At 42.9% G+C, this 15,365-nt stretch overlaps 2 protein-coding genes across 2 annotated transcripts in view; one reads left to right on the top strand and one right to left on the bottom strand.

Moving 5' to 3' along the window:
* Positions 1 to 15,365, bottom strand: part of tet2 (tet methylcytosine dioxygenase 2) — a 169,606-nt gene that overhangs the window by 68,938 nt on the left and 85,303 nt on the right. The gene's annotated exons all lie outside the window — the stretch shown is intronic.
* Positions 14,526 to 14,863, top strand: LOC144698253 (dolichyl-diphosphooligosaccharide--protein glycosyltransferase subunit 4-like). Its single transcript, XM_078570236.1, has one exon. It carries the CDS (start codon positions 14,598 to 14,600, stop codon positions 14,709 to 14,711), a length of 114 nt encoding a protein of 37 aa, XP_078426362.1. The 5' UTR covers positions 14,526 to 14,597; the 3' UTR covers positions 14,712 to 14,863.

Here is a 15,365-nt window from a genome sequence, read left to right as displayed (position 1 = left end):
GAGCATGCACACATTTCTGGCTGAAAGTGAACTGCCTGTCATATTGGAAAAAGCAGAATCACAGAATTGTTACAGTGTAGAAGGAGGCCATTTGGCCCATCATGTCTGCACTGGCTCGCGAGCATTTTAACTTAGTGTCAATCTCCTGCCTTTTCCCCATAACCCTGCACATTGTTTCTATTTAAATAATCATCCAATGCCCTCTTGAATGTCTCTTCTGAACCTGCCTCCGCCACACTTCCAGGCAGTGCATTCCAAACCCTAACTACTTACTGTGTGAAAAAGTCTTTTCTCACCACACATTTGCAAAAAGTAATTCTGCCTAAAAGAGTTGTTAGTCCCCTTGATTATGCAAATAAGGGCCCCAACATCTAGTTGAGGTTCTCAATGCAACAATGGTTTGCCTTGAGACAGCCGTTGCCACTTTGAAGGCCCAACATCAAGGGTGCCTTGGGCATCACCATTCGGAAGCAGCAATTGTTCACTGCGTCCCTCTGCACACCTAAAAATGGACATGTTCAAATTTCTAGGCCTGTTACCCCATCCTCCACAAGCTCCCCTGGCTCCCATCCATCAATGCACTGATTTTACAAACCTCATCCATAAACCATGCCATGACCTCCCCCTCATCTCACCTTTGCAAGCTCTTCCATCCAGCTTGCAATGGCTGCTCTTTTTAGTTTGGGCATCCCTCTGTTCCTGACTCTATCTCATTAGTTGCAATGGCTCCAAGGATCACAAAATGCACTCACACTAAATCTTTGAGTCTTACCTCATCAGCCTACCTCTGGTCATCTGCTCAGTACCTGCCTCTTCACCCACCTCCTCTCATTGCTGGTCAGTGTCTGATTTTATTCAGGACACATTACTGTTTGTTTTTTTTGAGACATTTCACTATATTACTGGTTACATAGATGTGAGTTGTTAGTACGTGCTATACGAATGATCAGCCACCTCAGCCATTAGCTTGTGGCACCCAGTTCAAAGAGGTCTTGTCACGCAATGACCTGGGATTGGTTTCCAGATGGTTAGGTAATATAATTTATTGGAAGCTTGACATTGCTATCTTTGGCTCAGTTGGTGGCTGTTTTACATCTGAATCAGAAGGTTATCGCTTTAAATCCCAGTCCAGAGACTTGAGCGCATAATCTACACTGAGACTTCAGTGCAGCACTAAGGGAGTGCTGCATTGTTGGGGGTGGTGCCTTTTAGATGAGACGCTAAATGAATGCCCCTTGGTCCCTCAGGTTGTTGTAAAATATCCCATGGCACTATTTTAGAGAAAAGCAGGGGAGTGATTCCAATGTCCTGGCCAATATTTAACCCTCAACTAGCATCAGTGAGAAAACAGATTTTTCGTTATTATCATACTGGTGTTTGTGGGACCTTGCTACAGTCATTACACTTCAAAAATACTTAACAGTCTCTAAAGCAATTTGGAACATCCTAAGGTTGTGAAAGATGCTATACAAATGTATTGTTTTTCTCTCGCTCTCTCTTTCTCTCTCTTTTTCTTTTTCTCTGTGTTTGTCCCTTAATATTCAAACAGTAGCTGAGGTGCCTTTCCAGTATGACTGAATTGTGGAACGTGATGATTCCAGCCCTTGCCTCTGTGTTAGAAATGTTGCATAACTGTTTTAAGTGTGTGCAGAACATTTCAACCAAGATCATTTTAAAGCATCACCTGTGAATCTTAATTCTTAATGTCATCTCAGAATGGCATCAGAGAGCAAACTTTAAGACCTAAAGGTTCAGAACTGTGCTGGCCCTCCTGATTTCCTGTTGTAACTTTAACTGGAGACTGGCTGAGACCCCAGAGAAATCATGTCAACACTGTTCCACTGATCTCTCGTTGAAATCATGATGTCCCATAATTCAGTCATACGGGCTCAAAACGTTAACTCTGTTTCTCTCTCCACAGATGTTGTCAGACCTGCTGAGTTTTTCCAACATTTTCTGTTTTTATACTAGAAAGATACCTCAGCTACTGTTTGGATGTTCAGAGGCAAAGAAAAAAAGGAGAAAAGGGAGAGAGAAAAGAAAGAAGGATGAGAGAGAGAGAGAGAGAGAAAGAGAGCGAGCGAGAGGGAGAGAAATTAGTGGGGGGAGCCGGGAGACCACTCACGGAATTTCAAGGCTTTTATGTCATAAAATTTATCATCTGGAATTTCCAGGCCCAAGTTTGAATTGGTGACTTATGGCAGCTGCATTTTCGAGTTAATAAATGAAAGAAAAAGCTTGTTATGATATAGCACCTACTCACATTTCCAAGGCATTCCGTAATACATCAACAAAACCTTTTGGAGCTCAGTCACTGTGGCTACCTGGGCAACTGCAGCAACCTATTTTATCCATTGCAAAATTCCACAAACAGGAAATCAGATGAAAGGCCAGCTAATCTGTTTTTAGAGATGCTGGTTGAGGGATAAATATTGGCCAAGATATTGAGAGAATCCTTTCTCCTTTTTAAATAATGTCACCTGATCTTTTCCAGCCACCTGAGCAGGCAGTTTAGAGTCTTGTCTCTGACAGTGCGGCACTCCCTCAATAGTGTACGACAGTGTCTGCCTACATTGTGTGCTCAAATCCTGCACTGAGGTTTGAACCTATGATTTTTCAACTTGGAGATGAGGCTACTCCCACTAAGCCAAGGATGGTACTAAACCTTAATTCATAAAATATATTCCAGTGTATTCTATGCCAAATTTCTAATTGCAGTGAGAATTGCCAATTTCAAACCTCAGTTGTATGACAGCCCTTGCGTGTTTGCAATGTAAAATACACCTTGCAGTAACGCAGAACCTGCCATGTAATTGGCTCAATAAATTTGACCTTAGATGATTAGTCTAGTGGCAGATTGATATAAGAATGAGAGAATTTCTCTCCCTTGCTTCCTACGAGATGGGCAGATTGTGGTGATCCTACAGATGTTGTAAATAACAGATTGGTGCTTGTAATCAAAGCTATAGGAAACTAGAGCTTAGGTCAGGCTTGCTGAGTGTGAAATTCCCAATCTCCCACCACAGTGAGTGTTAACCTTTCCGCTGTTCACGTTGCTTTACATCAGTTTAAAATACCAAGGGCTCTGCTTAATGACACTTTTTTTCTACCCCTCTAAAATAGAGTACTTCAAACAATTTGCAAAGTAACTTGTCTCAAGTCCTAACTGAAACCACAAAATAGTTCAAGATTTGTTTTTGCTGGGCCTCCTCTTCTCTCTCCATCCCCTATGAAACTTACCAGTCGTTGCACTGCATAGGCTCCAAGTAATTCCTGCCTAAATTGGCAGTAGGTGTCCTATGCATGCCTAGGACCCTGATTTCCATGTGAAAAGGGCCTAATGTCTAAGTTAGGCAGAAACTTCGGGCACCTGGCAGTTAGCCATTGTTAAAATAGAGTTGGCCACGCCACTGGTTTATAATGGTGCATAAGGCTTCCACTCCCACTTTGAAGCCATTGTCACCTCATCAACATCAGGCAAGGCCCTTCAAAATTGCCCCCCCCCCCCACCCCCCGGCCTTAATTTCCCAATTTATGTTTGTGCAACCTTCAACTTCACTTCAACTCTAATCATGTCTGTGGGCTTCTTAAGAGAAAGTTGGCACCAATTGGTGAGTCCTGCTGGTAGCTGCAGATCTACCAGGGAATCATAAGCAGCAATACAAAACCCACCATCCTGTCTGGCTCAGTTCCTGGTGGTCTTCACATAAAGTACTTAAATATGAAATATGTCTCTACATCAAAGCTTGTTGTGGAGGGCCAGTATTGTGTACATGTGCTATAAGTGGGGAGTCTTGTGTAATGGGGAAACCTGTGCAAGTCGCAATTTCATTGGGTGGAAAAGTCCAAGCAGCTCATGATTTTCTGCTGTTCACAGGTTGACAGGAGCTTTTGGGAGTTCCGTTTGTTCATAGCCTGTTGACTCTTGCTGAGTGTCCAGAGGACATCACACCTCAAAAATAGTTGTCACACTTCAGGGCAAAAAAAAAATCACAGTTGGCTCAAATAACAGTATGGGGGTGGCGGGAGGGGATCTAAAACATTGGTGCGGTGGAATCAGGAATAATGGGGTTGGTGGATGAGGAATATCAATGGTGTGTGGCTGAATTATTGGGGTGGGTGGATCTGAATTATTGGGGTGGGTGGATCTGAATTATTGGGATGGGTGGATCTGAATTGAATGAGTCAGATAGTATTCTCCTGTGTCATTTCAAGTGTGATTAAAATCTGTACAAGCTGAGCAGGTTCCACCACTTCTCACTGTCCAACTCTGACACTCACTTGCATACATCTCATTTGCTGCTCTAAAGGACCTGTTGTGAGTCAATCAGCTGTGAATCCTTATTCCCCTGCAGTGTGGTGCAATACCAGCTAGCTTTGTGAAAGGTAACTTTTTAGATAAACCAATGTCCTGCAGCAAACTTGGTGATTTTCACATCCTATCACAGCTCCCCCTGTCAATGCCTGCCCCTCACTAGCTCTTGACCTTTAATCAGGAGCAGGTTTTAAAGAGCCATTGGTTTTTTTTAAATTCATTCATTCATGGGATGTGGGTGTCGCTGGCTAGTCCAGCATTTATTACCCATCCCTAATTGGCCTTGAGAAGGTGATGGTGAGCTGTCTTCTTGAACCACTGCAGTCCCTGTGGTGTAGGTACACCCACAGTGCTGTTAGGGAGGGAGTCCAAGGATTGTGACCCAGCGACAGTGAAGGAACGACGATGTATTTCCAAGTCAGGGTGGTGAGTGGCTTGGAGGGGAATTTCCAGGTGGTGGTGTTCCCATGTATCTGCTGCCCTTGTCCTTCTAGATGGTAGCAGTTGTGGGCTTGGAAGGTGCTGCCTAAGGAGACTGGGTGAGTTCCTGCAGTTCCACTGTTTTTTTTTTGGTTTTGACTCTTACCTCCCACCTAATAGTCAAGGAAGGTTTCTCTTGATACTAGAACCAGGTAATATTGGCAATATTGAAGATCACTGAATAGACCCATGGGGGCCAGACACTGTCAGAGGACGAGTGGGTCATTTTCACTTGCTCACTTGCAGCTTCTCTAAAAGTCATTCCAGAGCTTCTACTTGAATTAAATTACCATCTCAAAATATAGACAATGCCATACTTCTCTCTCTAGCAGTCCCTCAAAGTGAGGAGGATGCTTGCCATGGAGCTGTGGTAAGAGCTTGTGCATGGAGTCTTTTAGCCTGGGGGAGGCTGTTGCACTGCACTAGCTGACCAGGAAATTTTCCCACTTTTACTGCCTGCCATAGGCATGTCGAAAGGATTTACAGGTTGACAATTAATCTGCATGGCCATGCCACAAACGCACCTTCTGTGGCCATGAAGTCCTAGGATGAGATTCGAACCTGGAGCTCTGGCTCTGATGTAGGAACGCTACCCACTGCACCACAAGACCATACTTACAGACCAGTGATAAATATCCTACGGTAAAGCCTTACCAATTCTTTTGAAAGTTTTTATTGCAATGGTGTGTGCATTTGTCCGTGTGCATGTTTCGATGCATGTCTATGTGTGTGCGTGTGCATATATCTGTCCTTGCGCATATACAATTAGGTTTAGCTGTTTAATGGTGGCAGCACTAAGTTAGCGACTCAAAGTGTGAATTCAAATCTGATTGAGCTGGGAAATTAAACTCAATAAATCTGGCAATTTGTCAGTTGGCAGAAAATGTGACCATAAAATCTGCCAATTCAACCAAAAGACCTAACCAGTTCACTGGTGTTTGTCAGGGAAGGGAACCTGTGGATCTTGTCTGTGGTGTTGACATTAAAGAGCTCTTGCAAGCCACTGACTTTCAAAAGGAAATCTGATGGCCAATAAACCGTGCCGGTGTCTCCCACATTCCAGGGCCTATTAAAAAAACACAGGGCACTCAAAACCCCCTTCAGGATTCTGCTGGTCTCCCATCGTAACTCTAGTAGGAGACCAGCAAAAATCCTTATGGTTTCATCAGGGCTCCTCCATGTCCAGGAGTTCCCTGGTTGCTTTGTAAGGGAGAGAGCTTCTATCTACTTTGCAGAAGGGAAATAACACCCAAGGCAGAGACTGCCAAAGACAGGAGTTTCCACTCTTTATGGTCCAGTGGGACGTGGTGCACTGAATGAGTGGGTGGCCTTTACAAAGATGCATGCAGACCTCAGAGAAGTGGATACAGGATTTTTGTACATTGAACCCGTTTGCTCAGGAGGCTAAGGGAGTGATGTCTGAGGTCAGGGCAGTCGCTTCTGCATTTTTTCCCCAGTCACCACCACAGATGGGCAAATGCTGGACTCTCCAGCCAACATGGACAAGCAGAAACTAAGACAAACGGCTGAAGTTTGCCAGCAATTCCACAAGAACATGGTGCCCCCACCACTAATTCTGCAAACTTCAGTGGGTAACAGCAACCACCGTCCTGGTGTTACAGAGTCTGTGACCTGTGCAATTTTGAGGCTAGTTGCTTTACTTCGCTCAGCATTGCAGTGGAATTTAGCCTACGAGATGCTGATCATTTTAAATACTGCTAAATATTCTGAACGACATTCCTAATGAGCTGCAATTTAGTCATTAGCATCTTTTTCAACCGTGCCAAGTTCCACTTTACTTCAGCCAAGCCAATAAAGAATGGCTTATTGAAGTCCGATCTTCCTCATTCACCACATTTCAATGGGAATAATGAGGACATTTGGCTTTGTTCAATCAAAGAAACACCATTTTAATTTCAGCTACACTTTGCCGTTGGATTGGTCAGGCTGAATGCCTGCCATCCTGCCAAACTGAGCCATGCAATTATGCAGGAACTAAACAGAGATTTATATGGAGGAACAAAGCTAAGCTCCCCTCAGGCATTTACTGGCACCCAGCACTGCAGAAGCATTGGGAGAGGTTAGCTGCATCTAGCTTCATCTAGAATCATAATAGGTTAAGAACATTAGAAACAGGAGTTGGCCGTTCGAACCCGTTCCACTATTCAGTTAAAACACGGTTGATCCGTGCCTCAACACCATTTTCCCACCTTTGGCCCTTTTCTTTTATTTATTCGTTCACAGGATGTTGGTGTCGCTGGTTAGGCCAGCATTTATTGCCCAGCCGTACCTGCCCTTGGGAAGGTGGTGGTGAACCTCGATAGAACTATAGAAAAGTTACGGCACAGAAAGAGGCTATTCAGCCCATTTTTTCTGTGTCGGCTGAAAAATAAAAAATAAAAAACCAGCTGCCCATTCTAATCCCACCTTCTAGCGCCTGGTTTGCAGTTTTAAGATTACAACGCTTTAGATGCAGATCCAGGTGTCTTTTTAATGAGCTGAGGGTTTCTGCCTGAACCACCAAACCAGGCAGCAAATTCCAAACATCCAGCACCCTCTGGGTGAAGAAGTTTTTCCTCTCGTCCTCTCTAACCCTTCTACCAATCACCTTAAATCTGTGCCCCCTGGTAATTGACCTCTCCACTAGGGGAAACAGGACATCCCTATCTATTCTATCTAGGTCCCTCATAATCTTGTGCCCCTCAATCAGGTCGTCTCACAGCCTCCAAAGTTCCAAGGAAAACAATCCCAGCCTATCCAATCTTTCCTCATAGCTGCACGTTTAAAACCCTGGCAACCTTTGTAAATCTCCTCTGTACTCTCTCCGGAGCAATTATGTCCTTCCTGTAATATGGCAGTCAGAACTGTGCACAAAATTCCAGCTGTGGCCTAACTGACATTTTATACAGTTCCAGCATTACACCCCTGCTTTTGTATTTGATACATCATCCAATAAAGGAAAGCATTCCATATGCTTTCTTTACCACCCTATCCACCTGTCCTGCCAACTTCAGGGACCTGTGGACATGCACACCAAGGTCTCTCACTTCCTCTACCAATATCCTCCCGTTTATTGTGTATTCCCTTGCTTTGTTTGCCCTCCCCAAATTCATTACCTCACACTTCTCTGGATTGAATTCCATCTCCCACTTTCCTGCCCACTCAACCAAACCATTGATATCTTTCTGGAGACAACAGCTATCCTTTTCACTATCAACTACACAGCCAATTTTTGTGTCACCTGCAAATTTCCCAATCATGCCACCCACATTTAAGTCCAAATCATTAATATATACAACAAACAGCAAGGGACCCAACGCTGAGCCCTGTGGAATACTACTGGAAACCATTTCCCATTCGCAAAGACATCCTTCAACCATCACCCTTTGTTTCCCGTCACTGAGCCAATTTTGAATCCAACTCATCGCATTCCCTTGTATCCTGTGGGCTTTTACTTTTCTGACCAGTCTGCTATGTCAGACCTTGTCAGATGCCTTACTAAAATCCATGTAGAAAACATCCACTGCACTACCCTCATCAATCCTCCTTGTTAATTCCTCAAAAAAAAGATTAAATTAGTAAGACACAACCTTCCCCTAACAATACTATGCTGACTGATTAATTAAATTAATTAATTAAACCTGATTAATCCATTCGTTTATAAGTGACAGTTTATCCTATCTCCCAGAATTAATTCTAATAATTTGCCCACCACCAAAGTCAGACTGACCGGCCTATAATTATTTGGTCTATCCCTCATGAAACAAATTAAACTTTTAACAATCTCATTGAACTCTTACTCAAACATACGTCATACTGAAAAAAACCTCAGAGCTGTTTAAAAAAAAAAAATCCCTTAAGTGGCCAATCTGCTGTAACAACAAACAAATATCTATTCAGCAACCACATCAAACACATATAATCCTTCAATAACCTCTTATAAATGTCACTCAAATTGTCTACATAATTCTCTATTGAGATGAGTGGTTCGTCAGATTTTGAAACTCAGCAAAACATTCATAATGGCTTCAACTGTCAAAACAAACCTCTGAAAATGAAAACAATAAAGCCTATTGAAACTGCAGATAAAAAGGCTATTTTTTCTCTAAGCTACCCCAGATGGCCTGTCAATCAATGCCATCCAGGAGCAGGTGTCTTTTTTTTCTCTAAGTGAAAACTGCAGACCATTTTTACACTCTCGACATTTAAATCACATCAGATCATGATGCTGAGAGTTTGCAAGCACTGTTTTCTTCAATTTTGAAAGCATTAGAGTATTTTTCCCAATGGGAAATGCAGTTTAATGCTTCTCAACACTTACACAATGTTGATCAATATAATGGTCAACTTACCTTTGTAGGACAGAGCTCTATGCAGTAGATCAATCACTGCAATAAGGACAAATCTAACTTATGGTACAGAATCTAACTATTGAAAATGAAAGAACAGATTTTTCCCCATATTTCAAAGCCTGTCAATTAAAGAATTCCAGGAATAGGTGACTTTTTTTTGGTTTGCCACTTGTCCCCTGTGGTTCACGTCTCCTCTGAGGTACTGTGAACTATATACTTACAAAAGGGGCCCGACTCCATAAAAGTTGTGGGAGTGGAGCTGGCAAGGATAGGAGTGGCATGTGTAGGCGGGCTGCCTGCGCCCTTTACAGGCAAAAATTGTTGGAAATGGGAATGGGAAAAGGAATCCCGAGATCGGGTCTTGCCCGCCATTTTTAAAGCCTAGCTTAGGAAAATTCCGGTGGGAATGGGGACGAGAATCCTGAAATCGGGTCCTGCCCACCATTTCTAAAGCCCAACTCGGTGAAAATCCGGGCCTTGGACTCAGTGTTCAATGTGTCCATGCAAATCCAATACAATGTTGAACTAAATCAGTCAAAACAGTTGAATGTGTGTCAGAGGAAGTCAGTATCACACTTTACTCTGGTCAAACTGCACCTTCACCAGTTCTGGTCACCAAACCACATTGACCTTCATATTCACCAGGGAAGGGTTTTGGAGCTATGGTCAGGAAACCCAGTAGGGTGGGTTTCTCCAATTGTAACTCGTGGCAATGTCAAAGCGATGATGTCAAATGGCCATGATAAAGCTTTTGCTAATTTGTCTGTTTCTAAAATAGTCCTCCATTTTGTTGGCCACACCCTACTTTTGTGCTGTTAGCAAATTTTTGGGATATGCAAGTCCAAATCAACCATACTTTTTGAGAACAAAAGTAGACCAAGCATTGACCCTTGAGGTGCATCACTTCCAACCCATGTCCAATCGCACTAACATTTATTAACCCTAAATATTTGTAGCCTATCCTTTAACTAACTTCCTGTGCAAACTTCTACATCTCCTCTTATACCCTATGCTTGAATTTTAGTAGCAAGCTTCCTGAGACATCTTCTTAAATATCTCCTGAAATTTGGTATACAGTATATAAACTGCATTCCCTTTATTTATTCAATTGACTGCTTGAATAACAAAATGAATCTCTATTCAGTTTGTCAAACACAATTTACATTTAATTGATGTGTGCTGGATGTCCTTGATTATCTCATACATCTTTAAATACTCACTAATTTGATCTCAAATTAAGGATTGAAGTTTAAAAACGTGAAAAGTTGCAAAAAAGTCTTTTTTTAATATATTCCCAACTCATGATTCGACCTTCTTTAAAACACATAGGATTGTGAAGAAAATAGTTGAAAATACAAACCTTTTTAAAAATCTGAGGCAGCATTTTCCCCCCTTTGGGGGGGGGTTGTGCGGGAGCGGGCACGTTCCCGATTGGCGCCCCCAGTCGGGGGTGCACCGCCATTTTACGTGGGCGGGCCAATTAAGGCCCACCCAGCGTGACGTCCTCCCAGAAGCACTGTGTGCTCCCTGTGCGGGCAGAAGGGATTCCCTGTGCCGGGAGTGCGCTCTTCCCACATGCGCGCGAAAGAGTGCACAGATGTCCCTGAGGCAAAGTGCTGCCTCAGGGAGATTAGTGTTACTTTTAAAAACCAAATTAAAGACAGAAGAAAATTTAAGGTCCCCTCATGTGAAACTGCCATTACTTTTACTTAAAAATTTTTGTGAAATTTTAAATCTTAATGAAACTCCATCCCGCCCGTGGATGAGGTTTCATGCATTTTCCGAAGGCCGCCTGGTCTCCTCACCTGCCTGCCAACCTTAAGGTTGGACGGGCAGGCCCATTAAGTTCACAGATTCGTTTTTTAATGGCCATAATAGGCCGTTGACAGTTCGGCGGGCGCGCAGCTGACTCAGCTGCGCGCCCGCCGAACTGAAAATCTAAATGACGCAGGGTGACGTCGGGATACACACCCCATGTCACCCTACATCATTTTACGTGTCGACGAGTGGGACCGGAAAATGCTGCCCCTGACGTTTTATTTATCAGTTTCACAAATATTAATCAACCAGAGAGCTTCCAATAAGTCTTTAAAGAATTGACGGTCCATGTCTGGGAAACTGTGGCTGTTATTTAAGAAAATTACGGCAAAGTCTCAGAAGTTACTAATTCTGTCAAGTGAACAGAAATCGAAAACTTGAATTATCTTTGATCTGTACCCAATATACTAATTCCTGTAAACTGAATTATAGCAGAAATACAGATAGAAAATATTGGAAACTCCCAGCAGTCTGACAAAGACTCATGTTCTAAGTAGCACCAGTTCTGCTGAAGAGTCCAAAGCCAAGCACTTCAGATTTCCATTGTTCCATAGAGTTTTCAGCTGAGTAAAAATAAAGTCATTTTAACTGTGACTTCCTGTTACATGAATGATTTGTCCAGATTTTGTTCCAATACCACATCTGTACTCAGAGCTGGCACCATAATTTGCAGCAGCTGAAGTTTCAACCTTCAACTGAATAATGCTCAACATTTATTAATCCTAAAGCTATGAAAATGTAGATAGCTCCATAGTATTATATCCAAGTATCTTATTGCAAGAGTGTTGCACTCTCAGAGGTGTTGGACTTTGGTTGAGATGTTAAACTGAGGCCCTGACTGCCTCCTCAGGTAGAGCTAAAATGTTCAATGATGATATTTTGAAGAAAAGCAGGGACGTTCTCATCAATGTCCTGGCCAATATTTATTCGCTTAACCATCAAACACCCCCAGATCAGGTAGATGATGCATTTGACATACGGTGGAGTGAAACAACTTCTCCACTGTCCTATCAAACACTCCTAGGGTATTATCAAGCATGATGTAGCATAAAGCTTTCTCCAACACTGTCTCAACAAACATTTCCAAGGCAGATAAGCATTACACAGTCTTCTCCCTACACTGACTCATCAAACACTCTCAGATCAGATGCAGCACACATTAGCTACAGAGTAAAGCTTCGCCCGAGATTGACCTATTCAACAGGGTCCACACGAGTACAGTGTAGGTTTTATACAGAGTAAAGCTCCCATTGTGCTGTCCCTACTCCTAGGCATATACATCATAGATTACCAACAGAATAAAGCTCCTTCTATACTGTTCCATCAAACACTCCCAGGCCAGGTACAGTCTAGTTTAGATATAAAATAAAGCTCCTTTTACACTGTCCTTACATTGTCCAATGAAACACACTGATATAGTACATGTTAGACATAGAGTAAAACAGCCCTACGTTGCTCAATCCAACACAGATAGGCGCAGCATTGTTTAGATATGGCTTCATCTACCCTGTCCCATTAAACATTCCCAGCACAGGTATAGCATATGTTAAAGCACATTAGCTACAGAGTAAAGCTTCCCCAAACTATCCCGTCAAACACTCCCATGGCAGATTCAACATAGGTTTAGAAACAGAGTAAAGCTGCTTCTAGACTGTCTCATCGCTGACATTGCTGGGGCAGGTATAGTGCAGATTAGGTAGAGTAGGCTCCTCCACACTGCCCCATCAAACACTCCAAAGCCAGCTATACTACCTGTTATTTACAGAATAAAGCTCCTTCTACACTGTTACAGCAGATATTTGAAGGGTAGGTACAATGCAGATTAGATACAGTGTCCCTCTACATTCAGAACACAGATATAGCATAGATTAGAAACAGAGCAAAGCTCCCTCTACATTGTTCAGTCAAACATGTGCAGGTACAGTGAAGGTTAGATACCAAGGCCAGAATTTTTCAGTCGGTGAGTTGGGGGCGGGGCCCGCTCGCCAACGTGAAAATGATGCAGGATGACGTCGGGAGGAACCCCCGACATCGTCCCGCCCCATTTAAATATTCAGGAAGGCGGGGGGACAGCGAGATCAGCTGTGCGCCTGCCGACCTGTCAATGGCCAATTGAGGCCATTGACAAGAAAATTAAAACAATTAAAGGCCCTGCCCATCCAACCTTAAGGCTGGCGGGCAGGCCAGGAGCCCCAGCAGGCTTCTGATAATACATGAAATCTCATCCACTGGTGGGATGAAGTTTCATGTCCGTTTTAAAAATCTTTAATAAACTTTATGTCATATTTATTAACATGTCCCATCTCACATGACATGGTCACATGAGGGGGACATGTTAATAATTTTTTTATTTTTCTATTTTTGAGGTTTTTTAAACTGTCACCAATCTCCCTGAGACAGCATTTAGTCTCAGGGAGCAGTGAGCTCTTTCACACGCACAGCGCTTCCCATCGGGTGGCCCGCCCACTCAAAATGGTGGCGGGGCCCGTTTTGGCGGCAGAGTTCGGCTGCCCGCCCGCCGTCGAGCCGGTAGGGCCCGCCCACCCATCAAGGGCTAAATTCTGCCCTAAGTAAAGTTCACTCTGCATTATCCTAACAAATACCCTTAGGGCAGGGGACATGTGTTATATACAGAGCAAATGTCCTTCTGCACTGCCCCATCAGATACTCCTAGGGCAGGCAGGGCACAAATTCAATACAGAGTATAGTTACCACTGCACTGTCCCAACAAATACTCCTAGCACATGTTTAATAAAATAAAAGCAAAATATTGAGGATGTTGGAAATCTGAAATAAAAACAGAAATGCTGGAAATAGTCAGGTCTGACAGCACCTGTGGAGTTAATGTTTTGAGTCAAATATGACATCTTCAGAACAGCCTAGGTTAGATAAAGAGTAAATCTTCCTCACAATGTCTCATCAAACACTCCTGGACTAGATATAGCATATATTCTGAAGAGGCATCATATTTGACTCAGATCTGCTGAGTATTTCCAGCACTTTTGTTTTTATTTTAGGTCCAATACTATTAGATATAGAGTAATGCTCCGTCTACAGAGTTCCATTAAACACTACCAGGCCAAGTACAGTAAAGATATAATACAGAATCTATCTCCCTTTACAATGACCCATCAAATGATCCCAAGCTAGGTACAGCACAGGATAGATATAGAGGAAACTCCCTCCACAATCTTCCATCAAACTGTCCAATGCCAGGTACAGAACCTGTTAGATGCAGTGTAAAGCTCCGACACTGTTCCAGCAAATGCACCTGAAACAGATACAGAATAAAAGTCCCTCTACACTCCCAGTGCACGTACATTCCAGATTAGATGCAGAGTAAAGCTATACAGTCACATAATTCAAAGCTAAATTTGAACCCAGGTCTTAGAGATGGAAGATGGTATCTAACTCACTTGCTATCCAGCTTCCTTCAATATACCTTCACTTCTCTTTCAGGTAGCCATAACAACTTTGCTATACACAAAAAAATTGTCCTCATTTCCCCTCTGGATCTTTATCCAATTATCTTAAATCGGTGTGCTGTTCACTAACCTATAGTGCTGCTGTTCGAGAGACGTGGCCTTGAGTCAGGACTTGGAGTGGGATCTAATTTATAAACCCCTGGGAGAATGATCACAGACGTACCGCTAGCAATCTTTGCCAGCATGCTGGGGGCGTCCCTTTTCCTCCTTGTTGCCCTGTACCATTATGTTGCTGTTAACAATCCCAAGAAGCTGGAGTAATGGAATAGCACAGGAGCATAGTACTGTGACAGTGTGAAGATTAGGACCAACAATAAATGGATTACTTTGAAAGATGGAAGCCAACTTAAATGAAACACAATGCTCATTGGACTTCGCCAGTACCACAGTGTATAACAACTGCATTAATTGTTTTGTACTAAGAAATATGATAATAAATATTTGACTTGAAAAAAAAACCTTGCTGCAATGCAAGTTGTTTAGCTGAATTAACTCTATCAACTCTCACAACTTTGAACACCTCTATTAAGTCTCTGCATAGCCTTCTTTGTTCTAAGTAGAACAATCCCAGCTTCTCCACAATTCTGGTGATTCTCTTCTGCATCCTCTCCAAGCAATTTCTGCTTTGCTAAACTTGTGTAAATTTAGAGTCAGGCTGCAGTTGCTGGTGTCTGACATTTTTGCGGCAATTTCCCCACTCCCAAACTCTAACCATTTCACTTTCTAATTGTTCAGAGGTGTGATTTGCTCGTCCCAGAGCTCCCTGCTAAGTTGTACAGTCTGATTTCCAGTCAAGCTGCAGCTAAGCAGTGTAAACAGGTTTCACTTAATTGACTGCAACCCAAACTAGTCTTAGGCTGGTACATGTAGTATGAGTATGCACATGATGTAAGCCTATCCTATGGAAGCTTTCTG

This window comes from Cetorhinus maximus, chromosome 2 (assembly GCF_964194155.1).
Source record: "Cetorhinus maximus chromosome 2, sCetMax3.hap1.1, whole genome shotgun sequence".
In the NCBI taxonomy this organism is placed as follows: domain Eukaryota; kingdom Metazoa; phylum Chordata; class Chondrichthyes; order Lamniformes; family Cetorhinidae; genus Cetorhinus; species Cetorhinus maximus.
Note: the sequence above shows the minus strand (reverse complement) of the source record. Positions and strands in the feature narration are given on the sequence as shown.

Excerpts from the sequence above, each read along its gene's own strand:
- LOC144698253 (XM_078570236.1), top strand. The coding sequence starts at position 14,598 with ATGATCACAGACGTACCGCTAGCAATCTTTGCCAGCATGCTGGGGGCG.